This window comes from Argopecten irradians, chromosome 4, assembly GCF_041381155.1.
Source record: "Argopecten irradians isolate NY chromosome 4, Ai_NY, whole genome shotgun sequence".
Lineage (NCBI taxonomy): Eukaryota > Metazoa > Mollusca > Bivalvia > Pectinida > Pectinidae > Argopecten > Argopecten irradians.
Genome location: NC_091137.1, coordinates 13,257,954 through 13,278,793, shown reverse-complemented (window position 1 = coordinate 13,278,793; position 20,840 = coordinate 13,257,954). Strand labels below are relative to the sequence as shown.

General features: G+C 33.3%; 1 protein-coding gene across 1 annotated transcript in view; it reads left to right on the top strand.

Moving 5' to 3' along the window:
* LOC138320660 (sushi domain-containing protein 2-like) overlaps window positions 1-12,635 on the top strand; it is a 34,703-nt gene extending 22,068 nt beyond the window's left edge. Inside the window, exons 5-18 of the mRNA XM_069263804.1 lie at window positions 25-276; window positions 846-985; window positions 1,290-1,432; window positions 1,924-2,193; window positions 2,452-2,714; window positions 3,897-4,040; window positions 4,168-4,329; window positions 4,576-4,719; window positions 4,910-5,035; window positions 6,049-6,282; window positions 6,829-7,011; window positions 7,604-7,751; window positions 8,839-8,925; window positions 9,298-12,635. Coding sequence (XP_069119905.1) covers window positions 25-276; window positions 846-985; window positions 1,290-1,432; window positions 1,924-2,193; window positions 2,452-2,714; window positions 3,897-4,040; window positions 4,168-4,329; window positions 4,576-4,719; window positions 4,910-5,035; window positions 6,049-6,282; window positions 6,829-7,011; window positions 7,604-7,751; window positions 8,839-8,925; window positions 9,298-9,385 — 2,384 coding nt within the window. The 3' untranslated portion in view covers window positions 9,386-12,635. The remainder of the gene's footprint in view (window positions 1-24; window positions 277-845; window positions 986-1,289; window positions 1,433-1,923; window positions 2,194-2,451; window positions 2,715-3,896; window positions 4,041-4,167; window positions 4,330-4,575; window positions 4,720-4,909; window positions 5,036-6,048; window positions 6,283-6,828; window positions 7,012-7,603; window positions 7,752-8,838; window positions 8,926-9,297) is intronic.
* The last annotated feature ends 8,205 nt before the right edge of the window (window positions 12,636-20,840 follow it).

Sequence of the window (20,840 nt, the reverse complement as noted above, 5' to 3'; positions counted from 1 at the left end):
ATTACAATTATTTTTTTTCTTCAGTTCAAATCCAGATTGAGCCCGCTTCTGGATCCATGCTGGGAGGAGACGAGATACAAATCACTGGGCCATGTTTTCAATTGGATTCAAACGTTACCGCGCGAATTGTGCAAACGAACTCAACTTTTCAGTGTGTTGTCATTAACTATGTATCGGCAAAGTGCGTGTTGCCACCTATTTTCCAAACAGGGGAGATGACACTTGAGTTAAATCCATATGGCATTAGTTGGAATTACTCCACGGATATTCAAATAGGTGAGTTTCGCAATATTTGTGATATGCACCTTTCACCTCATTAAAGGTTTTGGATGTTTACATTTATAGATATATATAAATATTGTGGATTACTTATCCCAATATAAGTTGGTGATACCTCAAGTGCTGACTAATGCTGGCTTAAAGAATTGAGATCGAAATATACCAGACGCGAATTTTAAAATTCGTCATACTCTCGATTACTTTGAACCTGAAAGAAGACATTCTATTCCTGTATTTCTGGTTGATTATAACCAGAAGACTATGTGTTACAGATTCGTCATACTCTCGATTACTTTGAACCTGAAAGAAGACATTCTATTCCTGTATTTCTGGTTGATTATAACCAGAAGACTATGTGTTACAAATAAGTTTTAGTGGTGACCATTCGGTATCATTAAGTGGTAAGATAAAATGTGCAGATTTGTTAACTCGCATGCATACAGTATTATCAACGATAAGTAAGAAAGGTCGGGTTCAAGCGTTCGGTTGATAGTGTTCTATCACGTAACAATTGTCACCCCATGTAATGAGTTATCCAAGTTTCAGATGACTTCTTTACTTTTCAGATAACGTAGCGTCCATGGCGCCAAAAGTAGTGCGAGAGGAAGTCAGCCAGTGGATTGTAGGAAATAAGGTCGAGATCCAGTGGAACTCAACTAGTCTTTTGTCCAGTGACGACGTGACTGTAGAGCTGATGGGATACCAGGTAACAAATTCAAGTAGATAGTATCAAAGAACATTGGAGTTAACTCCCTTTTGTCAACACATTGTATGTCTTCTTCAAGACCATGAAATTAGACTACTAAAGACTAATGTATAGCGTATCGGAATCACTAGTTTTTTTCTGATCATCGAAATCCATTATCGTAGATCTGTGATTAGAAAGATATATCTTTTAGGATGTATATGTTAGAAAAACAATAGGTCTACTGGTACAAAACATGTTAAGATAATATGCATAGCTGTATACATTACTACAACTTCAATCCTGATTCCTGTTTTCTTTGCAGTACACTAATGGTACCCCAAGCTTTACAAGTGTCCAAATTACGGATATCGACGACACTTTACAAACATTTATATTACCTGAATCCTTAGAGTCATTCCAGATCGCCGCTGTGCGCGTGCGTGAGACGAACCCACCTCCGGGGAGGTAAGTACAAATAAGATTGCCGCGTTTTTGTAACAGTCTCATTTACATCACGTCACAATGATAAATCCATGAACATATTTAAAGTGAATAGTCGGGCAAAGAAAACCAGTCTAAATGCGTTCATTGGCCTTCCAAAAGTTCTCACATATTAATACGACGGTCAAGTTCTGCTTTGTTTCCCAGTTCTGACCATTGAAGTAAAGAAAAGTTGAAAGCATTGAAAGCGAGGCTGCGTGGAAATGTAACCACGGACATAGTGAGCCGGGAAGACGTTTCAGAATTTCCATACTTTAAATTAATTTCTTCGTACGCAGACAGATTTTGACGAGAGATTTTATTTTTCCATTTCATAAGAAATTATACTGGATACATTCACACCATTTTTACCGACTTTAGCCATCCTTGTCCGACTGTTCACTTTAATGATCGAATTTACAGAGTGCAGAGAGATAATGCGATGAATAGTCTATATTATTTGTTGTTGGTTTCAGTTTACCGATAGCTGTGTGGTCTGATGTGTTCCCAGTCCGAGTTAGTGCCAACCGTTCCTCCTCGTTATGTAGCACCTGGAGTAGTATAGACGATCTCTTACCCAGCATTACTAGTAACAATCTGTCTTGTCCTTGTGTCGCCAAGCAGGCGTCACGTGACACGGGCCGGTTCGCTTCAGATCCCTTGTGTAACCTAGGCAACGTAAATAGTTCTACAAACTGTATTTACAAACCTGGTGCTGTTCAGTGCTATTCACGAATTCTTCAAAGGTAAGGTTTCAACACAAGTTATTTTTTTGTTCGAAATTTCATTCTCTCTTGATACTATTCTGAATTCAATAAAAATAGCCATTATTAGGAATTTAGGATTAAGACATTAAATTAAAAACGAATTTCTGTTTATTATACAAAATATGCAGGTTGTAAAAGCAAATGTGTTCGTCATTGCTATATGAGAACTATTTTTACAAAAAATGACTTTAGTGTAATACATGTATGTTGATATTCCCGTTTTTTTATTGTTTTCAGTGGATTAAGTACCGGTGCTTCGTGTTGTTATGATGATGAAGGTGATATAATTGACATTCGTGATAGTAATGGGGGCGGGACCGCCTTACGGTATAGCGTACTATCTCAGGGAGACGCAGTTGTGCCTTACTTTTCTTTCTTTGAGGATGACCTCCTCTCTTCCTTACACTGTTGTCAGTATTCCGATTCTAGTGATATGTGCCAACTCTTCCGACAGAAGCGTCCGCCGGTCACATGTGAACTGTATGACCCTCCCACTGCAGGTTCGTAGTTTCGATACATATATATAAACGTAAAAAAATAAATACCAATTATGAATAAGTCTGAAGCATAAATACCACAATTCAGATTGTCATGTTTAGTTTAATATCAGCTCTATGAAAGTCAAAATATCTGAGTACTTTTTCTTTTAATTACCATAATGAAAGGGACCATTCAATTCTGAGTATTTATTGACACACCAGGGAATTCTTTAATTTTTAAAAACTCTAATATAGTAATTTTTACATTGTCATAAGATCAAAGATCTTTCGACGCGCTGATCTATGTTCCGGTAACATGTACGTAAGCAAAAGTACATATTGAGATCAATGATCATGACCTGCATACATGGATGGCTAAACAAATTTCGAACTTCCGGTTTAACCTGTTCCGGTTTGTGCGTTGTTCCGGTACTGCTCTTCCCAGTAAATATATACTTAAAGATGCTCCACCGCTGACAAATGGTATTTTTTCACTATCAAAAACAGGAGCAGACGATTTAGTATTTTTCTTCAGTTACACAAGTTACTTACTTTACACCATTACCGTCGTTGAAAAGTTTGAGTTTCTAATTTTACTTCAAGTTAAAAATATTAAAAATTAATTAATTGCATCCCGAAAAAATTCCGTGGCACTATATCCTATATGGAATGAAGTACTGATTGCGCATGACCCAAAGGCAAAATAAATTATTTCATATTATTTTTTGTGTTCATTAGACTTATGTATACACGATTAAACACTAATTATTGTTCAAATGATGAATATCATTTAAGCTCTGTCGGCGGTGGAGCATCTTTAACTAATGCAAATGCATAACAGGAGTAATTAAACATTGTTTTATTATTTATTAAATAATAATAATAACACTTTGAAAATTAAAAGCTATTGAAAGCAATTAAAATACCCACGAAGCGAAGATGAGCACAAGGAATCATGACGTCACATTAAGTCAACAAATGGCGCGAAATCAAGGGATTCGCATCCGAATCTTTGAGTTCATTTCTTTGAGTTTATGCTAGAAAATCATGGTATCATATACTTCTATAGTTGAATGTATGTACTTTTGTTTCTAATTTATGTCTTCTACATGAAATAGAAAATAAAATAAACAGGTAGAGCTTCGCTCTTCCAATGCCGTGCATGTTTCATATTAGAACTTACGTTTGTATCTTTAATTATAGCTCAAGCAGCAGGGGATCCGCATCTTACTACACTCGATGGAAAGAGCTATACATTCAATGGTTTAGGCGATTTCATTTTGGTAGAGGATGACGCTTCCGGTGTGGTTGTTGAAGTCCGGGCTGCGCAGGCGCAGGATACGGAAGGTATACTGAAAAACGCATTAAAAAGAACATATACAAAAACCTGTAGGATCTTAGGAATACTGATTCGTTTAAATAATGACAGTCACTGTTGTAGTTGATGTAACATTTGTTTTTGTTTCTATTAAAGGCAATTTCCAGAACGCAAGCATCTTTTCGGCCGTTGCTATGACGACCAGGGGAGTATCGGACGTGATTGAAGTAGAGAGAGATCCTGCCACAGTATCACGTGTCCTTGTAAACGGCCTCCCAGTCACAAAAGCCCTCTCTACCTCAGTCACACAGTTTAATGGTAACTATCATCTGTACATATTCTGTTATGAAAATAACTAAAGCAAATCATTTGTTATCTTTTGTCCCAAAATGCGAATCTGTTTCATATATTTTTGTACATATGATATAAATCAAAGAATACAGTCTCCTATTTATGATTTTTGCCCTTACATCATATCATCTTAGTTTTGGATGCGCCATACTAATGCGAAGCATTTTATTGTATTATTCACTTTATTAATTCTAAAATCATTACCCTTGACAGGTTTATCAGTACATAAAAGTAAAACAGATTCCACAACAGATAGTATATTGATAGTGTTTGAAGCCACGGGTCTTTCTGTTTCCATGGATGTCACCTCTGACCTCATCAATGTCCTTGTCGTAGTAGGGGATGACAAAATGAAAGGTAACTACCTCTCAAGTGACTGTTTAAATTACCGCAGCGAATCCACTTAAATATGCATTTACTAAAGCTATGGAGATTCGAATTTCGTGTAAACCAGTAAGAGACACATTTTGTAAAATTTGATGTGATAAAATGTCTTTATTACCTGGGAGTGGTATTTGATTTTTGAAAAATGTTAATGGTTGTGTAGGTAATCTGAGGGGACTACTCGGGAATTACAACGGTGATCCCACCGACGACTTCATCTCAAGGTCTGGACAACACCTAGATACCGACATGAGTATGGAAGATATCCACTTCAAGTTCGGGATGACATGTAAGTTACTATTAATACATATATTGCAGATATGGGACAAGGAAGTAATTCCTACCGTGTGGGCAAAAAAAATTGTCAAATTTTCGAGGCGATCTGCCCATTTATCAAGGCACACAAAACGAACACGATTACATAATATATATATAATACGAACAGTAAAGCGGGACAAAGAAAGTAGATAAATATTTAACTTAACAGCACAATGGAGTGCAATTTACCCTTCGGTGAGTGGCATCCGAAGGCCGGATCTACCAAAATGTAGCCATGCTGTTCGGTAGAACGCTAAAATATGGGCGATGACTAAATATATTGCAGTAAACAGAAGTTTTGTGATTTTACATGATATATGTCATATATCTTTTGAAAGTCTCCGTGTTGGATGTTATACACAAATATATGTGCTGTTGCTTGCATGACTAGACAAGTTCATCAGAGCGTCTTTTCATAAAAACGATGTGGCCTTATGACTTAGTGCGATCTTGATACAACATAAATGTCTGTTATATTTATTAACTGAATTACAATTAAAACTGATCTATGTTGGAAACATGTTTAAAGCGGTTATATTTAGAGGGATACATAGGAAAATAATTTTATCCAGATGGAAGTTTGATACTTTTAGCATGAGAAATGTTCCCATACTAGAATTCCGAGTAGAATCGTAAATAGTAAATTGATCACGTTTAAACAAACTGGTGATATCGATCGTTATTTAATGGAAATTACTGGATATAACGTGTCTCATCATTATAACATTCCTTAGAAATCAAAATAAACAACAATAATTTATAAATGATCCAATGATAAGGATTATCATGTCCTGTTATGAGAGTTCGATTTTGCTTCACAAAATAAAGTAATTTTCTGCGAATATTCTGATCAATGTAATACAGTACCCATCTTTTCATTTTTGAAGTTAACCACCGTCAACAAACCAACATGTGGATTGGTTTCTTTAGAAACTGATGAAATATCACGTTGTTTGGAAATAATTTTTTTCATGTTTATTGCAGGGGAGGTGAACAGAAACCAGTCGTTATTTTCCAGTGTTGTACCTCAAGTATCGAACTATATACCAGCGTTCAGTGATTCCGGTACATTACCGGTACGGAACGGTACAGAGGAGATGTGCGGTAGTAATGTACAGTGTCAATTTGACTTCCAAGTTACCGGTAATGAAGCTATAGCGAGGAGTACCGCCAACTTTATAGACAAATTCAATGTGCTGAAGGGAGACTTGGAGAAGGGTGAGAGTTATTATCACTTCTGCTGATTTGTTATTTTGATCACACATGCTTGTGTGTGTATTGTATCTTATTTACCCATTCTGTTCTATAAGAGTTACTTCCCAAGTCGTGTAATTCCGTCAGTAGTGTCGGAGTGAAACGAAGGTAGCAACTCTTGTATTGTAGATCAAAATGTTTTTTACGATAACAGGACATTATATATGGGGATAAATGCATCCGTTAAGAAGTCATTTCTCACAAGGGGTTTCATAAAGGGTGTTTTAGAATGTTAATGTATGTCTGTACTAGAATTAATGGCATTGCGCTCTGGTATTGAACAGGCATTTATCAAATTACTAGTAATTCATACCATAAAAATGTTATCAAATCACTTTTATTTGATCATTTTATACTCATGTATGAATTAAGTCACTATATTTGATACATTTCTGTATCAGTCTACATGCAAGTCGACATTGATGAAAAGCTGACAGTTCAGATTTACACAATTCTGGAATTGAATTGGGGGATGCTTCAGACTGATATAATGTTACTTTGTGTCTCCAGTTGTACGATGTCCTTACCTGGACACTCCGGAGAACGGGAAAAGAAATGTGACCGGCTACTCTCCCGGAGCTAACGCTACATTTGAATGTTTCTTTGACTTCGTTGTCATCAGTGGGGACACGAGAAGAGTCTGCCTGGAGGATGGTACCTGGTCTGGCTCCACTGTAATATGTGCACAACGTGGTAAGTTATCTAGAAACGAAAGGTTGGAAGGTCAAAGATACTTTTATAAACAGCGTGGTATATTACCTAGAAACGAAAGGTTGGAACATACTATTATACAAAGCGTGGTAAGTTACCTAGAAACGAAAGGTAAGAAGGCCAAAAGACTATTATAAACAGCGTGGTAAGTTACCTAGAAACGAAAGGATAGAAGGTCAAACAAACTATTGTTCACAAGAGATGAAACATGCATTTCATCACCTTTGATCTTAACCCGTTATATTATCTTAAAGCACAAAACAGTCGAACTTTTTGTTGTAAATGTAACCAAAACTTACCCATCATCTTGCACAATAATCAAAGACAGATGAGTATGACAACTTACTAAATTGAAGATGTCAGTTTCCTTAAACAATGTAAAACATTAAATCACTTACAATGAAGGTTGAATTGAAAACACCTTGCAATTTGTATATATCACACCAGACACTCGAAACTGGTGTCAAGATATATTTGCGTCTGTATTTGCTTTGTCTATTTCCTTGTATTGGTACGTATTTCTGTACATTCAGTTTATCTTATATTGGTACACATATATATTCTTAACTTTCAGTGCCAGAGGGTGAAGGCGGTATTTCCAAAAACGTCATTATTTACAGTGTTACTGCTGCTGGTGCTGCTGTTCTTGTTATCATCATCGTCTTGTTTTTCATCTTCCATTGTCATCGACGACGAGAGCCCAAGACGGCAGACATAGAGGAGTAAGTAGGACGCACTCCTTCCCTACTGATTATACACAAAGTAGGACGCACTCCTTCCCTACTGATTATACACAAAGTAGGACGCACTCCTTCCCTACTGATTATACACAAAGTAGGCCTCACTCCTTCCCTACTGATTATACACAAAGTAGGACGCACTCCTTCCCTACTGATTATACACAAAGTAGGACGCACTCCTTCCCTACTGATTATACACAAAGTAGGACTCACTCCTTCCCTACTGATTATACACAAAGTAGGCCTCACTCCTTCCCTACTGATTATACACAAATAGGCCTCACTCCTTCCCTACTGATTATACACAAAGTAGGACGCACTCCTTCCCTACTGATTCACAAAGTAGGACACTTACTGATATGCACAAAGTAGGCCTCACTCCTTCCCTACTGATTATACACAAAGTAGGCTCACTCCTTCCTTACTGATTAGGACTCACTCACTTCCCCTACTGATTTATACACTAGTAGAGGACGCACTCCTTCCCTACTGATTCTACACTTAGTAGGACTCACTCCTTCCCTACTGATTATACACTTAGTAGGACTCACTCCTTCCCTACTGATTCTACACTTAGTAGGACTCACTCCTTCCCTACTGATTCTACACTTAGTAGGCCTCACTCGTAGGACTTAAACCTTTTGAATCTACACAAAGGTTTTGGTCAATAATTGAAAAAACTATTAAGCAAAGACAAAATGATAAAAAATGTAGTAGGTTAATCAAACGAATTGCAAAAATATGTATATTAGTACTGATAGAAACCCGAAAATTTGATACATTTAATCAATCCCGTATCTATAATTCTCATTGTTATTATTCAAAATTCGTAAATAAACGTATGAAGCCTATCTGGCGTGTCTGAAGCTATATGACTCCACGATGACCACTATAAAACTTCCCCATGTTATTCAGTATTATTACTTTCTTATTATTATTCTTACTCCTACTTGTTTTATTATAACTGACTACCAAGTATTGCATTTTACATTGATTATGTAATTACTATTTGTTACGCTACGTTTTAGATTTATATTTATTACATTTTTCTCTTTCACATTTTTTTCAGAGAAAACTCCCATGTAGATTTACATGTCATTTGTCCCCCATCAAACATTCCACGACCTATGTTTGAAAATGAAGACTTCTTGGAAATGTAAGTTTATTAGGATAGTTGTAAAAAGATGTAGGAATTATATTAAAGCCATGCCGCTGTTTATGGATTTTAGATTTAGCAAGTATTAAATGTAAATGTACGGACAATAAAATATTCAAAAATGTTTTTTTCTATTGTAAACAAAATTGTTTAGTCCTTTTCTCGCCACATTGTATATAAATGCAATACAGTATTACAATATATTAAATATAGATAATAAGAGATGACCAAACATTCTTTAGAATTTATTGATATCTGTTTACAAGTAGGTAATATTTTGAATTGAATTGCTACCTATTTTATAAATAATAAATGTGTTTAATTGTTTGATGCAGTGGGGTGAATGTAATCTTTTATTATTTTTTGTTTTAGCCTCGGACAGTTGAACTCCGGAGACGGGTTTAAAATTCCACGCCCAAGTTATGTCGACCCACAAATATTTGATGAATATTTCTTCTAGTCAGGGATGTGATGCATTTCCAAAATAGACAATGGATATTTATTTCATCAAACGTCAGTCACGCACAGGAGTGCCTATTATCTACAAGATGTATATTTCACTAAAATGTGTCAATGAACATTTCAAGTCACGTGATTCATACTGGAGTGCTGATTATTATTACCTACAAGATACATGTTTTAAAGATGTACATTTTAACAAGATATGTCAGTGAAACTTTTTTGAGTCACTAAAGGATGTTCATGATTCCAACGATTTATTTATGTGTTTATTGAAGCGTGTCGCGCTTATTGGAGTGTGACTATTGTTATCCATTACATTGTTTCCGCATCACATGGCGGAGTATTGTGTACGCCGAGCTCCTTGTCTAGTCAAGCAAGTAAGGGGCCCTATGTGAACCAGGACAATGTTGTGAAACACCACAAACAAAATGTTTATACATAAGGTGCTTAAACGTTTTAGAAATGTATAAGGTTTTTTGCGAGACTTGTGTGTGGAGTCTGGTACATGTATCTAGTTTTGCTAGAGTAAATGGGCGTATCGTGATGAAATAGATAACATAATCTTCTTTTCATCTGTGCTATTTTCACATAAAACGAAAACTGGAATTTTTTATTTGAAAAGTTCTCGGATTTCCGAGTTTAAAGTCACAAAAATATTCTAAATTGAGTTGACATCATCACAACGACTTTGATAGCGCCTTTTATTATTGAATCGGAATGTGCATGTGTAATAGGAGATAGAGAGAAGTGATTAAGAATAACTGCTCAGAAACTGGTATTTATCCCTCACTACACCGCACATTTGTCATTTTTGAAGGATACAAACTTCGTAAATTCCATCACCTGTGATCTATGTTTTCCTTTTAAGAATGGCGCTTATCCCTAATCCAATATTTTCATGTTTTTGTATTATATTTAAAATGAGTTTTTTTATTCTCTTAATTCATTTTCTACTCTTATCACACAAAATCAATTGTAGGGATTGGAATTGAGATTTCGGTCATGGTTGATTCAGAGGATGTTATTTTAGTGACTTTTCACCATAATAAGCAAAAACCAAACTTTCTGGTTTTGAATAGACTGTAAATTATCTACAATCAATGATAACTACGACATTGTCTAAAGATTTTTTTCCTGCGTCGAGATCGTGAAACAATATTAAATTTTAAATCTCGAGTTTTGATTTCGCCATCCATAGACGTCTTATTTTCAAATCAGGTATTGTTTTACTGGTCTCGTCGGAACTTTGTCAGCATTGGTTCCATTATCCTGAATCCTGATTAATACATAGATTTTACTAGTACCGTAATTTCCTTCGTATTGCCCGCGGGCTATACGACAGGATCTTGCTTTATGAAAAACCTGCATTTATGCCTACATATTTTTTATATCATTTGGTTCATCAAAATCATGTGTACTTATAACTTGTGTTTTACTGTTTCTTAAATATTATCGTGGAAAGTTTTATGAGGGTTTATTTATTTGCAATGTTTTTATCTGCTATGCATTGTAATTGACGCAAATTAAGTTGTGTGAATTGTTTTTGTCTTCGGGTCTTTTCGTGAGGTAATTGACACTATGTACTGCGGATCTTAGCTAAATCAGAGCTTTTTTCGTATTTCCAGTTCTAGAAACGAAATAATTTTTATTAGGTTTGTGAAAATCTTAGCGTTTAATACGATGAGGGTAACAACAGACAACCATTTCTTTGTTTCTCATATTAAAGAAGTCGAATTTCACAAATGAATAACATGCATAACACACAATGTTTAACCCCGAAATAAGCTAATTAAAAAAGGCTGGTACTTTTCTCCTGTTTTAGTTTTAACCAAACACGTGCTCATTTTTACCAAAAGTTACAACAGAGAATATTAAATTGATATATTAATCATATCAAAATCTTTATTCACTTATTTATTTGAAGTCGTCGAGTCAGTATACGAATTTATGTACATCTTATGTCGTTTATCAATGCAAAGAACAATGGTCAGGTATATGATTACATAACGTACCCAGCTTTTAAAGGAACTAGGAATGAGAGTCGTGATGACGTTTGTTATAACAATGAAGAATAATTACACAGCTAATGATGGGACACAAATAACAATGGTGCTAAATATGAAAAACATCTATCTAAATTAGAAGTTTTCAGTAATTTTGAGAAATTTTAGTGGAAGTCTTAATTCAGTTATTGGTATATGGCATATTCATAAGTTGAATATAAAATATTGCAGAATTTTTCAGCAATTTGTCTGTGTGATAATTAACTGGTGTGTACAGATCTGGTGCTCGGTGAAGTCTTAGGATGCATACACGTATTACTATATGGAAGGTATCCAGTCAGTATTGTGTGAACCGAAGTTTGTGATGAATGACTGTGTGGAAGGGATATCAAAGATCTCCTAGCATTCTTATCTGTATATATTCGTTCGGTTGATATTCATTGGTAGATAAGTCAGGTATAATTGCAGGTATAAGTACAGGTGTGTAAGATTAACCATACAAATTGTGATGATTTGTTTCAGCGTGTATGTAGAGTGTTTGATACTGGGAATGTGCATATCATTATTTTTTCTGAAGATAAAATCAAAATCGTTTCTATCGTGGTGGCATATTGTTCACTTGAATCTACTTTTCGCTATATTTTTGTGCTTGTTCGTTGTAAAACGCTTTCGTGTGTCTCGCTATGCATCTGGAAGTATAGAATACTTCACAATGTTTTAGATGTATGATGCTAGCGTTATAGGTCTACTATAAGAGGGTGTGTTCAGCCACTGTAGCAGGGATTATTGTGATTTAACGAATACTGGAATGTTTGCGCTATCCGGAGTGAAAACGTGGAAATTTGAGTTATGCCTGTTAGGATATGGAAGTGGGTGTGTCTGTTAAATGTTTGACATTATTGTGATACATTTGTTCATATTTGCATAATTATCATACATCTTTCACTTTATTGTCATTTTCATTTATCATCTGCATTATTTTGTTATTCGATGTACGAAAATGGGAAACCTTATTTATTGATTTAAAAATGTCATGTGTTTGGTTTTTGAAGTGAGATGAAATGATTTACAACATGAACGAATGAGATGATTCATGAACTTTGCCGGATCATATTAATTTCATTGATAATTCTAATTGATTATAGATGTAAGTGTTATATAAAATGTACATGAATGGAGTGAACACTGCATAATTAAATGGGAAATATTATCTGATTCAAATAAATGACAAAAAACTTGATGAAATATATGTGTTATGTATTTTTTGTCTTAAAGACCCACTACCTTTCCAAACGGTTTTGTATTTTAAAATGTGAATATAAAACGATATCGATATAAATTGTCTATGTAGACGACAAGGAAGTTTAAACGCACGCCCCCCCCCCCCACCCTCCCCTTCGGGGGATCCCCCTCATCTTTTTTTTTTGTTTCCCCTTACTGTTAATACAGAGCTTGGCTAGCCTGGGATTCTATCATGCAAAACAATATACAGTATACAATAGGCCTATAGAGGGTCACTATCAAACGTAGCACTCATTCTAAAACCAGTTTTACGGAAACGTAAAACCCCAAAGTTACATACTGACCTAATAAAATGATGTACATGTACGGGCTTATATCCTACATGACAGTTACGCACCTGGTCAAACGGCTTTTAATTTTAAAATGGAAATATAAAGCGAGATCGATAATTTTGTAGAATCGCAAAAGTTATTATTTTATAATATCTTTAATACTACACTCATAACGCGGGTCGTCTTATGTTTCCTGCCACCGTTCTAAATACCGCGCGGTAGTTGACGATCGCTGCGCCAGACGGCAAAACAGCGATATGAATCTCTATAGTTAATGCTTGGTGTTGTTAGCTCATCTTAGGCCATCGATATGTATTTTATTGTGTTATTATTTAATGTTTTAAGATACTTTTAAATTTTAAGGGTTCGTGGGTTGAGGGGTGGAAGCTAACAAAAAGGATGATCAAAGCAGCACATCTCAATGAAAACATGGGGTGCCCGATATACTGTAAATTATTTCTTTCGCGGTTCTTAAATTTCGCGGATTCCTTTTCAAAGTATTTTCGCCGAGATCAAGTTTCTCGGATTTAGAACTGACTGAAAATAGCTTTGAACTTCATAGTGCAAGCATTGTCGAAAATATCAATTCTTGTAGATAAGCTTCCGCGAACTTACCTAATCACAAAATATTCGAAAATAAATCGCACTCGAAAGAAGTTTGTTTTACAGCACATGCATGTCTTTCGGAGCAATCTAGTTGCCTAATAACCTATACCCAAAAAAAAAAAAAACAAAAAAAAAAAAAAAAAAAAAAAAAACTAAATATTAAGTAAAAAGTAAGGTGCAAAAAGAAAACGAAAAAAAATTTGGGGGGGGGGGGGGGGGGGGTTAGTTTTGTTTTGAGTTTCACCTTCTCCAGAAACATAATTTTCAGTCAAAGGTCGGTCAACAACTGTCATCAGTATTGAATAGTAAATGGTTCTGTTTGGACACGACACCACCACATGAAGAAACGGCTCAAAATGATCAGAGTAGTTTTATACCGTATAGTGTATCAATGAAACACGAATATTGCGTAGTTTGTGGACTGAAATGTGTATCAATGAAACACGAATATTGCGTAGTTTGTTGACTGAAATATCAATCCACATGATATCCTCAGAGAGTAGCGACGACTACCCATACCCAATCATCTACATGTATATACAGTAGGAAGAGTATCAGACACTTTCCAAAGATAGAAGGACAATATTGATCTTCGCCATTTCATCTGACTAAGCAGAAGAAGAATCAAACATTTATTAGGGTGGTTTAAACAGAGAGCCGAATTGTGTATCTAACTGGCAGGCGACCCCGTTCTCGCGTAATTTTACGTCAATAAAGTCATATTCTGATAGAAGACAGTCTACTTCCAAACTGATTTCCACAAAAAAATGTCTGAAAAAATCAATGTGCGATCATCCCAAATACACATGCGATGGCGAGTATTTGTCGTCTGCCAATAAACGAATGGAATAAAACCTCACTTACCTTTTCCTTTCCGGAGCAAAATATAAAGGTTTCCTAAAAACATTAATAACACCAGAAAATGCATACCGATGACCTAAAATAAGGTTACGACACCAAACATATGCAAATTTGCCTGCGTAATATATGAAAACAGTGGAGAGTCAATTCGCTGTTTTGCCGTCTGGCGGAGTGATAGTCAACTACCGCACGGTATTTAGGACGACGGCGGGAAACATAATACGACCCGCGTTATGAAAATAAACATTTTATTTATTTTAATCAAATCGTTCAGAAGGTGATGATAAATGTAGTATTAACGGTAAGTTAATAATTTTAGGACTCTACAAAATTATCGATCATTGTTTTAACTTTCCCAAATTAAAAAATTAAAAGCGCGTTTTCGGAACGGTAGTGGGGCCTTTTAGTGCATCTTCACCGAATAGACCATGCTAGAACACAATGCTTCCACTATTAACTGCATGAGAAAGTTCAGGTGCAACCCAAAATAAAGACTTACTCCCAACAATGCGAAAGGTTAAACAACGTGTGAACGTTTACAGTTCGACAAAACATATAAAAAGACCACTGTCAATAACATACTCCGCAAAGGCAGACTTAACTCTAATATGCAAATACAGACATGGGACATAAGCCATTGCTCCCATACAAAATATTCCAATAAGTGACTGTTGACAATGTTCATCTTAATAGTAACCCCTATGCACCTATAATAAAGAGCGTGTGAATCTTTTGCTGTTAGTAAAGATAAAAAATGACTTGAATAGTGTCTGCATATGGAATGAATTGTGGGAAAAGCTGTCGAAGAAACAAGATGGATACGATGACTAAAATAAAGGTAAGCGTAGAATATCTTTTAATCTGTTTAATATAATTTCTACTGTACGGTAAATGATAATTTAAATCATAAATAAAGGATGATTATTTTAGCATTAGCGTATGAACCTTGAGAAGGAATGTGAAGTTTTACACTGTACAAATGGGATAGGCCTACTTCGATGAACCACTTTAAATAACGTGTGACTAAAGCAAAATTAAGTTAGATCTATTATCGACCAAGTATTGACCAGATTAATAAAAAAAAAAACAGAAAGAATTATCTCAACATGCTACTGGTCCAGTTTCAAGTCTCTACCTACAATAGGCCTTTCAGAACTTGACAAGAAGTAGTAGATTTTAGGAATTTGGCCCCTGTGATCCCGGAGATACATGTAGTTCAAGGTCAATCATTTTAACAGGATTGATAACTATTGATGACAGCATGCAATATGCCTAATATAAGGTCTCTAGGCCTTCTAGAACTTTATAAGGAGTCATTTGAAGATATTATGAGTTTTTAACCCATTTGCCATTGAATGAAGGTCAATGTCATTCATATCAACAAATTAAACATGCCATTGTAACATGGTAGTCATTTACATTTATGTCAACATGCTACATGCCTGATATTAGGTTCCTAGGCTTTCTAGAACTTCACAAAAAGTCGTTGGAAGATTTCAAATTTGTTGGCCCTTATGTGACCTCGAATAAAGGTCAAGGTTTTCAAACAAATGGTAGCCAATTTTATAATCAGCATATACTGGCTTAATATTACATTTGGGCTTTTAATAGAACTTTATATCAGAAAGTCATTTCATAAGAATTTTATGAATTATGTCCCATTTAGACCTGATATATCAGGTGTCATCCTCATATCAACAAACAAAAATTGAAGTCATTGAATGTCAAATAACATTGCATGCCTTGAATCTAGGTTCCTAGGCTTTCTATGAACTTCACAAGAAGTCATAGGAAGGTTTCAAGATTTTAGCCATGTGACCTTGATAAAGGTCAAGGTCATTTCATTATGGTAGCCAATTATGTCAGCCCATGGCTGAATATATTAGGTTTCCTTGAAGTCATTTGAAATTTTAGGATTTTTGGCAAGGTCATTCATAAAGTCAACAATATAAACAAACTGGTAGCCATTTATGTCAGCATGCTACAAACTGGCTAAATATTTAGGTTCCATACGCTTTCTAGAACTTCATTTTACAAGAAGTCATTTGAAGATTTTAGGATTTTTGCGAAGGTTCCTATATTCACAAGAAGTCATTTTTTCATTTAAATGGATAATGTGAACTTGCAAATTTTCACATTTTGAATATTAAATGAAAAATATATGTATTTACAACTTAAATCAAAGATGTTTGATTGTGATTTCTAAACCATAAATGATGACCCTTGTAAATTCACCGAGTATTTAGCAAATTTTTCAATTTAATCAAATTTGTCATTTTTTTTAACAAAAAATGTAGCTCTTTAGTAATACTGCATGCTTTTTATTTTTTATTTTTATATTTATTTACACACTTTCAAACTGTTTGATTGTGATTTCTAAGATAAATGAATGAATATTTAGCAAAATCAATTATAATCAAAGTCATTTTTTCAAAAATGAGCTCTTAAATACTGCATTTTTTATTTTTAAGTTTTCCGAAATCCACATTAATGTCTAAACAAAGTTGTGACGAACAAAATGACCTATCCGGCTACTGTGTATCTCTAAAAGTCACCGAGTAATGCCAATTTTCCCCATAAGGTATATTTTCACCAATATTCCTCCAATACAAGTAACAAGAGGAGGTAATTGAAAAAATTTAAAAAGTTCAATAACTATGCTGTTTTCTGAAATAAAAATTATTCTAAAAATTGAATATGGTATTTGGAATGTCTCTCTATGCAGAAAATTGAAAAATACTGGGTTGCTATGAAATCTTACCCTGTTCTGTGACGTCATAGTTACCATGACGTCATAATAATGGTGACATCCTCATTATATGCGCAAATGATGTCATCAATACTTAGTGTTATTATTTCTGACAATACAAATCCTGTTCTTCTTTACCTTGGCACTAAATACACTTATTCTGATAGATAAATCTTAACATGACATTCAAAATGCTATAAATTCCTGCATATTACATCACAATAATGAGTTCCCGTCCTTGAAATACAGAATATTACATGTAATCATATAAAACTGTACGCTATTGCCATTTCATTGGAAAAAAAACCCTTTCACTCTTTCCTTACGGAAATGGCAATAACTGGCAATATCCGCTTAGCCAAACACTCATTCTTTTACAGAAAATACATATTATAGCCTTAATTATATGAAAACTGAGAAATCAATAAATAATCCTAAAATTAGCACTTTTGCTGTAAATCTCCATGGATACGAGGTAATAAGCAGAGCAAAAATTAATTAGAATTCATATTAAATGGACTGAGAGACACCCGGTTAGCTGTTTTCAGCTTGCTGTTCAAGTGTAAAATGATTACTCATTTTACAGTCAAGCATATCATACCCTATCTAGGAAGCAAATTACAGAATGGCAAACTGAGCCAATTACCCCCCTTTAGTTGTAACAAATGAAAAATATATGTATTTACACAGTTTCAAACTGTTTGATTGTGATTTCTAAGATAAATGAATGAAAATTTAGCAAAATCAATTATAATCAAAGTCATTTTTCAAAAAATGAGCTCTTATTATACAGCATGCTTTGTCTTTTTAAGTTTCCCAAAACCAAAACTATGTCGTAAACAAAGTTGTGGAAACAAAGTTGTGACGAACAAAATGCCCTTTCCGGCTACTGTGTATCTCTAATAGTCACCGAGTAATGCCAATTTCCCCAATTTTAAATAAATGATTTCATATCAATACTTATGTTATTAATTTTGAAAACAAATCCTGTCCCCCTTTTCTTTACTTGGCATAACTACACTTATCTGAGTAGATAGTTTTTCTTAACTTGAATTCATTCATTTCATAAATGCTATATAATTTTAGCATTTTCACAAAATATTATGTTCCCAAATTAGTCCTTTTAAATTTAGATTATATTACAATTGTTTTTCAATATAAAAAGTGACACACATATTACCCCCCATTTTTTTCATTGGAAAAACCCAACTTTCCCATTTCCTTAAAAAATTTTTCCCTCTTTTCTTAAGGAAATGGCAATTACTGATACATTATTTTAGCCGAACACTCATTCTAGTACAAAAAATAACATATTTTAGCCTTTAAATTATTTTAAAACTTTAATGAAAAAAATGAAAATCAATAAGTTGTTACACTGAGCACAAAAAATTTAACATTGTCCATTACTTAGTGTAATTTTGCTGAAATGGATAATTATTTTAATAAATCTTAACATTTTATAATTAGATATTATGGAGGCATGAATTATGTACACTATTTACCATGTGAATAATCAAGGTTATTAAATGTTTATAATTTAATAACATCAATAAAATCTTACAATAAATACATTTTCAATTAACAAAGCATCAAAAATGCAATAGGACAGTTTATGGTAAAAATATGAGTATTATGAAAAAAAGGTTACAATGGAAAATTTGTTTTCATTGTGAAAATGAAATCAAATAATCATCCTATTTTTTACAAATGGCAAAAAAGCCAATTTTACCCCTTTAAAAAATGAAAATATATGTATTTACACACTTTCAAACTGTTTGATTGTGATTTCTAAGATAAATGAATGAATATTTAGCAAAATCAATTATAATCAAAGTCATTTTTCAAAAAATGAGCTCTTATAATACAGCATGCTTTTAATATTTTTAAGTTGTTCCCATTTGCAAAACCCAAATTGTGTCAATTCAAACAAAGTTGTGAAAACAAAATGACCTATCCGCTACTGTGTATCTCTAAAAGTCACACCGAGTAATGCCAATTTCCCCATAAGGTATATTTTCACCAATATTCCTCTCCAATACAAGTAACAAGAGGAGGTAATTGAAAAAATTTAATAAGTTCAATAACTATGCTGTTTTCTGAAATAAAATTATTCTAAAAATTGAATATGGTAAATTTGGAGTGTCTCTCTATGCAAAAAATTGAAAAATACTGGAATGAAATCTTATGTCTTTGAATGATACATTTAATTGGACTACATGTCATTGTTTGAATTATCAAGATTTTAAGTTGATATGAAAATTAGGATGAATCAAACAAGTATGAATATTTCAAATGAATCTGAATGACTGATGTTCTGCAATTAAATGTTTAATATGTCAAAAATTTCTGAAAATGTTAACAGGCATGATGACATCAATAAATTTTATGCAAATACATTTCTGATTTGTAAAACCCAATATGAATCCTTTATCCCTTAGCATTTTCAAAATTTACATCCGGAATAATGTATTTCTCTAAAATTACCGATTAATTTGAATTTATCACCAAAGGGCTTTTTGGAATAAAAAACCTTTCCCTCTTACATAAGGGGAATGGCAATAATTGAAATAGGTCATAGTTAAATTAGCCGAACAATGTATTTTTTTAAATACAAAAATTATATGTTATAGCAAATTTACCTGAAAACTGAGAAATCAATGAAAAAATTGAATGCTAAAAATTAGCACCTTTTGTGTTAATCTTAGTAAAGGCAAAAATTGTTTATTCATAATTTCATAATTAACTCAATAAAATTAGTAATATTTGAGCAAAATTATGAAAAATGAGTATTTTTATGAGTAATATTTTTCAATACAAAAATGTTTTTCCAATAAAATTTTACATCAAAATAATTTAGCAGTTAAATATGTTAATTATACAAAGTTAGCTCTGAAAAAATTTGAGCAAATAAATGTGCAATTTGCTATTGGCTTTAAAATGTTTTCACTTAATTTTGGACAGTCAAAAAACTCATATCATTAAATCAATAAGCAAATTAAATAATGGCATAAAATGGCAGAATACAATTTTTAGTCTGAAAAATGTAAAATGAAGTTTTAAAAATGAAAAAAATGTGTTCAATTTTTTAGAAAAAATGACCTTCCTATTGAAAAAATTTTTCCCAAAATTAGATTTTGCTGTTTCAGGGATTAAAAGTGCATTTTTTTCAATTTGAAAGATATTAAAATGGACTGAGGAACACCCGTTTAATACAAGTTGTGTAAAATTTAATTAATTTTACAGTCAAATTGTAATGGTTTTTTACAGAATGGCAAATGAGCAAAATACTTTAGTTGTAACAAAATGAAAAATATTGTATTTTTTTCAAACTGTTTTTGTGATTTTGATAAATGAAAAAAAATTTATTGAAGTTTAAAAAAATCAAAATTATTAATTTTTGCAGGTTTTGAATTTTAATAAATATGGATAATTTTTTTAACCTTAAAAACATTAAATTAAAAGTTTGTAATTTTTTATTAAAAATTTGTATAGTTATCAAGTTAAATTAAATGTTGAACTGCTTTTTTTGTGGTATTTGTGAAGAATGTTAAAAATTGTTTTAGTAAAAATTTGATTTTTTGAAAAAAATTTTTCATTAATTGAAATTTTTTTTTTTATGGAGATTAAAATTAAAAATCTTATTTGGAGAAATTTTTTTTT